At 60.5% G+C, this 7,744-nt stretch overlaps 1 protein-coding gene across 1 annotated transcript in view; it reads right to left on the reverse strand.

The window, feature by feature from the left end:
* Nucleotides 1-7,744, reverse strand: part of FLT4 (fms related tyrosine kinase 4) — a 41,338-nt gene that overhangs the window by 13,299 nt on the left and 20,295 nt on the right. Inside the window, exons 11-23 of the mRNA XM_011372021.2 lie at nucleotides 7,413-7,539; nucleotides 6,286-6,394; nucleotides 4,918-5,280; nucleotides 4,506-4,652; nucleotides 4,280-4,411; nucleotides 4,005-4,111; nucleotides 3,587-3,722; nucleotides 3,007-3,111; nucleotides 2,577-2,690; nucleotides 2,340-2,428; nucleotides 2,046-2,196; nucleotides 1,427-1,521; nucleotides 939-1,065 (exon numbers count right to left, since the gene is read on the reverse strand). Coding sequence (XP_011370323.1) covers nucleotides 939-1,065; nucleotides 1,427-1,521; nucleotides 2,046-2,196; nucleotides 2,340-2,428; nucleotides 2,577-2,690; nucleotides 3,007-3,111; nucleotides 3,587-3,722; nucleotides 4,005-4,111; nucleotides 4,280-4,411; nucleotides 4,506-4,652; nucleotides 4,918-5,280; nucleotides 6,286-6,394; nucleotides 7,413-7,539 — 1,802 coding nt within the window. The remainder of the gene's footprint in view (nucleotides 1-938; nucleotides 1,066-1,426; nucleotides 1,522-2,045; nucleotides 2,197-2,339; nucleotides 2,429-2,576; nucleotides 2,691-3,006; nucleotides 3,112-3,586; nucleotides 3,723-4,004; nucleotides 4,112-4,279; nucleotides 4,412-4,505; nucleotides 4,653-4,917; nucleotides 5,281-6,285; nucleotides 6,395-7,412; nucleotides 7,540-7,744) is intronic.

A 7,744-nucleotide genomic window follows, 5' to 3' on the forward strand; every position in this document is an offset into this window, starting at 1 on the left:
GGAGGAGGAAATGTGTCCCCACAGGGAAAGGAAGAGGGGAGGAGGCCACACCCTAGGCAGCCACCCCCCCAGTCCCCAGTCTCCCCGAACTCTGGGGCCAAAGAAGGGCTTTCTGGCCACATGCACCCATGTGTCCACTCAGATGGCTCCCACAGTTTGCCCTGCAGGTACCTGTCACTTCCCTGAAGGCTTCCTCTTCCCTGCTGCTGTCCCGGGTCCCTACAGGCCCTCCTCCCCCGCACCTCACCTTCTCACTTGGTTCTCACAATGGAAGCCTGGTGGCACTCCTGACCCCTCCCCTTGTGGCTCCTGATGTGCTTCCCTATGCTCTCTCTCTCCACTGGTGGCCTCTATGTGGGAGCCAAAAAACCACGGCCCTTCCTGACCGGCCTCTGCTCCACCCTAGGATGCGCTTCCATCCCCACCTCCACAGGCCTCCCACGCACCTGCCCCTCACTTCCACATGCCCCATACACCTGCGAGTTACAGTGAAAGACAAAAACCTTCTGCACAATGGCCTGTCACAGCCTGGATCCATCCTGGCCATTATCTCCCTCCAGCCCCCTTCTCCTCCAGGGCAAAGCCTTAATCAGCTCTGGGTGCTCATTCAGGTGCCTGCCTGGCTGCCTCTGAGTGCCAACAACAAGACACACGCTGCACTAGCACCCATAGGCATTTCTGTGACTGCCCTGTCCCCGGGTCCACCACTGCACGTGCGCCCCTACAGGGCAGGCATGGGAGTCAGTGTCTAAATAATGGACCAAGGTGCAGACCAAACACAAACTCCAATCAGAGCACTGTGGTCTCTGATCCTCAGCTCCCGTCCCCTGCCCTAGGTGCCTCGGCGGTCACTTGGGTCCCTGCAGGCCCTCAGACCTTCCATGGGGATGGGGGCGAGTCTCCCACCCGACTCCTGGGTGGGAGGCTGCAGCCTGCACTCACGCTGCCCTTGCGCACGTAGTCAGGGTCCTTGTAGATGTCCCGGGCCAGGCCAAAGTCACAGATTTTCACCACATCGCTTTCCGACAGCAAGATGTTCCGAGCAGCCAGGTCTCTGTGGATGCACTAGGGGCGCAGGGATGTGTGAGGGAGTGGTCAGCACAGGCCTGCGCTGGACCCTGCTCCTCCCAGCAAAGATTTCTGTGCACCCGGTGACCATGGAGAGGGCTGCTGGAGTTGTGCGAGGAGCAAAGGAGGCTGTGAGGTGGGACAGATTCTGATTCCATATCCAGCTCTGCCACTGACAAGCTGGAAATCTTGGGAAGTCATTTCCACACTTTGGGCTGTTTCCTCCTCTGCCAAGCGGAAAAGAGGGATGCCCCTCGACCACAGGGTCACTGTGGGGTGAGCTAGGACCGTGCACCGTGCTGGGGGGCGGGGGGGTCTGTGCCCTTCTCCCCTCTGAAGGGCCTGCCAGGACAGTCACCTTGCGGGAGGCCAGGAACTCCATCCCTCGGGCCACCTGGAAGCTGTAGCAGACAAGATCTTCCATGGTCAGTGGGCTCAGCCACAGGTCCTCAGCTGTGCAAAGGAGCAAGGCGGGCTCAGGAGGGGCCTCCTCCATGACCTCTGTCTTCCACGCTGCCCCAAAGGGAGTATTTGTTCACCCGACTCTGGCTGCATCTCTCCTGGCTGGGCCCCTGAGGTCCCTGGCACTAGCTAACAAGCCTGTGGCCCTCTCCTCTTCACCTTCAGCTTCCACTCTCTACAACGCCCACCAACTACTCCCAGGTCAGTGAACACTGCTGCACCACTGGGCCTTTGCGCCTATGTCTGCCTGTCTGCTCTCCTCCCTGTCTGCAAGGCAAATTCTTGTTGGTTCAGTGAAACCCAAATCGAACGTCAAAACTCTGAAAGTTCTCTTTGAGATGTTCTCCTTTCCTAAGGCAGAACCCATTACACGCTTTTCCATGTGAGTCTCTCTCCTATGTAAGCCCCGCCACGAGGGGCCCCAGGCGGACTTATCCTACAGCCCCTTGGGATAAGATCATGAGGTATCATGGTGCCAGCCACACCTCCTGGGGAAGAGGAAGCCAAGCTCTTACCTTCTTGGACCGGAGGGGCCCGCCCCACCCCGCCCTTGCCCATCAGGAGCCGTGTGAATAGGGCCCTGTCGCTGCTCCCCGGCCTCCTCCGGTCAGCCTTGGCGCCCTCCACCATGGCGCGGAAGCGCCGCCGCTGCTGGGGGGATTTCTCCTGCGGACGCACAAAGCGGGTCGGTAAGATGAGGCGCACCAAACACCGCAGAGGCATGTCCCCTCCACCCCCGCCACCCCCGCCCACTTTGGCCCCCCGCCCGCTCACCGCAGAGCTCTAGCCCTGGCGGGGCGCCCACCTACCGCGTAAGGGCTGAAAGCCTCCCGCTTGGCGCGCAAGAAGTTGGAGAGGTTGCCGTACTTGCAGAACTCCACTATCACCATGAGGGGGCCTGGGGCGGGGCAAGGCCAGTGCTTGGTGATGGAGGGCACGCCGGAAGGCCAGTGCGCAGCAACGCCCCCCTGCCCCCTCCCCTCCTCCCCCTTCCCCTCGCACCGCAGACCTGTGCACCCTAGGGCCTCGCCCATTAGGCTCCGTACCATTAGGCTTCGTGCACGCCCCCAGGAGGTTGACCACGTTGAGGTGGTTACCGATGTGGATTAGGATCTTGAGCTCCGACATCAGGGCACGGTGCTCGCTAGCTGTGGCACCCTCTGAAAGGGACACAGGGGCTTCACCCGGAGCCAGGCCGGCCTGCCTTGGCCCCAATCCCTGTGCTTAGCTAAGGCATGGTCAGTGCTCATGCCAGTGGAGTTGCAGGGTCCCCAGCGGCCCAGCAGCCCCTCTGAGGCAGGGGATTCAGATGGGACTGGGAAGCATTACTCGAACCTGAGCCCCAGGCCCGGCTCTGAGTCCCATGGACTCCCTGTAGAATCTGGGGTGAAACCCTGGCTATGAGCCTCACATCCTCTTCCTACACCACAGAGCCACTGCTCCCCACCAGCTCGGCAGCCCCCTCCGCCAGCTGACCTTTCAGCATTTTCACAGCCACAGTGTCACAGCTGCTGCCCTTGTTGATTCCAAAAGCTGAGGCTTCCACCACTTTCCCGAAGGCCCCGTGGCCCAGGACTTTCCCTGTGGGGGCAGGGAGCCGGTGCCAGGTGAGCTGCATGGAGGTGAGGGTGGAGAGGGATGGGCCACAGGGCAACCCAAGTGGAGGGCCAGGAAGGAAGGCTCAGGATGGGGGAGGAAAGTTGAGAGCCCCTCTGCCAAACAGGAAGAGCCTGTTTGGGAGCTGAGAGGGCAGAGGGAGAGGAGAGGCAGACAGGAAGGCCTGCATCCTCTCCCAGCAGCAGGTGTGGTGGGCCCACCCTGCTCGGAGTGGCAGGACGTGACCTCGGGGGCCTGGGAACTGGGAGCCCTGGCTGGGGGTCTGGGGACTCACTCCGGGATGGACAGGTCAAGCCAGGTGGGGGATAGGCGGGACTTTCTGGCATTAGTTCTGAAAATGGATGGCTTTCAGGACTCCAGTCTGATGGTCCTGCAGCAGCTGAAGCTGCCTCTGCTAGGTAGGACACGGTGGGTGGGGCAGGCTGGGTGCTGGCCTCACCGAGGTGCAGCCGTTCCCGGGGGAACTCCCACTGGCTGGCATCATAGGACAGGTATTCACACTGCTCCTCCAGAGGCACCTCCCCCGGGTCCATGATGATGGACAGGTAGCCGGTCTTGATGTCTGCATGGGCTGGCTGGGGTGGGGGTAGGGACGGTTCATTGGTTAGGCCATACCGCTGTGGCCTGGGTAAGACTTTGCCCAGGACAGATGGGATCTCCTTCCCAGCTCTTAGTCAAGGAGGGAACAGTAGGACAAACAACCTCTGGTGGCCTAAGAGCCTAGCACGGTGGAGTCAGGGAGACGTCCCAGGAGATGGGGCTTCCAGGTGAGCCAGGATAGGGACCTTATTCCTTATCTTAGGGACTGTCCAAGGTGGACAGATACCACAGGAGGTGCTGAGGAGAGGAGCCCTCACCTTCCTCATGTTACAGAAGATGAGAAGGAGGAGGACCCAGAAGAAGACAGCGATGACCCCGGTGCCCACGAGGATCACGATCTCCATGCTGCCTTTATCCTCGGAGCCTGAGTGGCCAAAAACGGTCATGTGGTGTGTGTGTGTGTGTGTAGGGGGAGAGGGTGCACCTTGCAGGAAGCGCCCCTTCTGGTGGGCACGACTGGCATGAGGTGGCCACAAGAAGGCACCAAGTGCAGGTGGGAGAAGGGCGGAGGGACATGAGGGGGAGGCCGGACCTTCCACGGCCACGCTGGCAGAGGAGTTGACGCAGCCCTTGGCGTTGCACACGCTGCAGAGATAGTGACCTGCGTCCTCCTCGCGCACGCGCTGGATGCTCAGCCTTTGGTTTGAGTCAGCCAGGTCGATTCCTGCAGGCAGCCGGTGGAGGTTCAAGTTCAGATGGGCCCGGGCCTTGGCCCCACGAGCCTCTGCACCTGGCCTTCCGCCTGCGGCCAGCCCTACCTGACTCTTTCTCCAGCAGCCTCTCGTCTTTGTACCACACAATGCTGGGCACGTGTGCTCCGGCCACGGGGCACCGCATCTCCAGGGAGTCGCTCACGTTCACCAGGAGGTCAGTCAAGTTCTGCGTAAGCCGAGGGGCTTCAAGGGCTGGAGGCGGGGTCGAGAGAGAGCTAAGTGGAATGCCCAAAGCGGAGGCGGGGGAGGTGGCACTGGGAAGGTGCCCTCCAGAGAGCAGAGGGTGAGACAGATTGTGCAGAAGCTGAAAGAATGGACAAGGTTTGAGCGCCGGGTCGGGGAGATGTTCGTGCGGACTCCCACTGGTGGATGGACTGCCCAGGCACCTGCTGGACTGGGGGCAAAGGCTCCTTGGGAAGCACAGTCAGCCCTCCCCGGCCAGCCCTGCCCACCTCACCCTGCACTGACAGGTACTTCTTGTGGCAGTGCTTGTCGTGGCTGCGACGGTCCTGCACCTCGCACACATAGTCGCCTTCGTGCTCTGGCACCACGTGGGGGATGGTCAGGCTGAGCGTGGTGTGGCGCACCCCAGGCTCCGCCTCCTCCAGGCTGGCGGCCAGCGGCGTGGCAAACAGGTGCACATTTTTGCAGTCCAGCAGCAGCGGGTTCCCATGTGCATCGTGCAGCGTGGACAGGTTGAGGCGGTACCAACGCAGATTCTCATAAGTGTAGTTGTCCGCCCGGCAGCTGAGGCGCACAGCCTGGCCTTCTAGTGGCTCCTCCGATGGTTCCGATTCAATACTGAAGCCATCAGGGATGGCTGGGGTGGGAGGAAGAACCACTGTGACACTGCACCAGTGACACTGTGACATTGCACCTCACCTGCTAGGTGCTGGCTCTCCCTTTCCCATCGGACTTTGATTCACTCAGCTCTCAATCAAAGGTATGCATCATGTGGATCTGGGCCAGGGACACCACCCAGAGCCCTCTTCACCCCTGTCCCTTCCCCTCACGGACCATGGGGCCAGCCACAGGCTCTCCTCCTGACCATGTCTAGCTCACTTCTGGACGAGCACCAGCCAGGCTGCTACCCCCACCTCCCCCAGGAACCCAGTCGTCCGTGAGATTCTTATCACAAGACTCAGTGGGAGCCTGAGTGCCCACCCTTCCTTGCTGTTGACCGCACCCCACCACTGTCTTCTCGAAACCATTCTCTTGTTTCATTAGCTTTCAGTAATAGCCTTGCTTTGATTTTGGATTTCCTCTGGCCACTCCTTGCCATGTTCCTGAGGGTTCCCTCCTGGTTCCATCTCTCTATCTCTCTTCCAGGTGTCGTCCCACACCCCTGGGCCCAGTGACTTCCCTTTCATGGGCTTCTTAGCTTTCCTGAGGTCAATAACACGTTTGAAAATCTGAGGAACCTAGGGACCTTCTCCCCAGAGCAAAACACAGGCGAATGCATTTTCTGATCCAGGGCTTGGAAAGAGGGTGGGAGGCGGGCAGAGGGAGGTGGAATTAGATAGAGCTGCAGGCATCATAGACTATTCTGCCAGTCCTGGGGGTGATGCCTCCAGGTTGAGGGCAGAGGGTGCTCCATCCCGGTGGGCCAGCACCCCAGTCCACATGCCATGGCCTCCAAATCTGTCCCTCTCGCCTACACCTAAGGGCCCAGTATATCTCCTGAGTGCCCCACGGTCGCCAGAACCTCAGTGGGCCTCAAGCTGGTCTCATCTTCCTCTCCTAGGCTTGTTCTCCTCCTGTGCCCACCTGGTCCCTGCCCTCCACCTGGTCCCTGCCCTCCTCCAGGCCCGCCCAGGTCACTCACTGGTCACGTAGAAGTAGATGAGCCGCTCGTCCTGGCCCACCTTGTTGAAGACCACACACTTGTACATGGCAGACACATTGGCATCCTGGATCACCAGCTTGCTCACCGTCTGGGCAGAGCACAGGCAGAGTATCTGTTTCATGCCTGAGTTCCCCAATTCAACCTTCCCTTTCTGCAAGGAGGCCGCTGTGCCCACCAGAGTAATGGGGGAAACTGAGGCTCTGTCTGGAGGTGACAGAGCTCAGAGACAGGACCAAGAATGTGAGGCAGGGAAGAAAAGGCCTTTGGGCAGCAGAGGGGAGGAGTGCCTTGGAAAAACTAAGGGACAGTGCTATGCACAGTTGGCATCAGCAGTAGCTAGGGTCAGAGGGCAGTGTTAGGCTGTGGATGGGTTCAGCTGTGGTCATGTTGAGGTCAGGATTTGGGGTGGGGTTACATCAAGGGGTTATATCGTGGCCTAAGATGAGCATCTGGTTGCTGTGTGAGAGCCTCGTGATATGCCCACATTCACTCTAGGGCTGCCCACAGCACCTCTCCCAGTGGCCTGGGTAGTAGCAAGGCGAGGGGCTGTGTCCTAGACCTCAGAAGGACTCTGGCCTGGGGGTGTAAGAAACTTAGAAGCAGGGGAGGAGAGAGAGCCATAGGCCCTGCCTACCATCCAAAGACACCCTCCTCTTCCCTGCCCCTCCCCTCCGCCCACCCCAAGCTGGGCACTTCCTGGCCAGGCCTGGAACAGGAAGAGGCTCTGGAGGTGTGTGGAAAACAGGAAGTGATCGTAGGAAGTGGGTGCCTTTGTTCAGTCACCTCCCCCGCCTGGCCTCTTCTAGGCATTGCCCCCAGGTTGGGCCAGCGGCTTAGCAGCCTTTGGTGGGGACTGGGGCAGCCTGGTTGTGGGCAGCTGGGGCCCATGGCCTGGCCAGGTGGCCTTGGAAAGCAGCTGGAGGTCTGCCCCCCACCGACAGGCAGGCAGGGGAGCTGAGGCCCAGAGACACTGCAGAAAGGTCACTGACTTAGCTGCTATCCCCAGAGCCCTGCAATCCTGATGGAAACCAAGAAGCTGCCAGGAGAGGGCCCCTCCCCTCCTCCCTTCTCCTTCCCTGCCAGTCAGTGGCAGGGCTGGCGAGTACCTTATTCTTCCCCTCCACAAACTCGGTCCAGGTGTCCAGGCTCTCAATGGGGTTCACGGCATCCTGCACGGTCACCTCCCTCCAGTCCTGGCACTGCGGCATGCGGTCTCGCTGTTGCCGCCGGCTGCTGGGGACCAAGACAGTCGAGGTCAGAGGTACAGGCAGGGAGGGCCCACATGGGAGTGGGGTTGAGCCTTTGTCATACTCAGGGCCTTCTCCTACACCGTGGTGGGCAAGGCTGGCCCTTGGCGGTGGTGAGCAGGGGGGCTGGGGCTTTGCTTCTGGAACACTGTCTTGCACACTTTATGCTCAGGGCCCTGTAACCCAATCTG

The sequence above is a fragment of the Pteropus vampyrus genome, unplaced genomic scaffold, assembly GCF_000151845.1.
Source record: "Pteropus vampyrus isolate Shadow unplaced genomic scaffold, Pvam_2.0 Scaffold197, whole genome shotgun sequence".
Classification (NCBI taxonomy): Eukaryota; Metazoa; Chordata; class Mammalia; order Chiroptera; family Pteropodidae; genus Pteropus; species Pteropus vampyrus.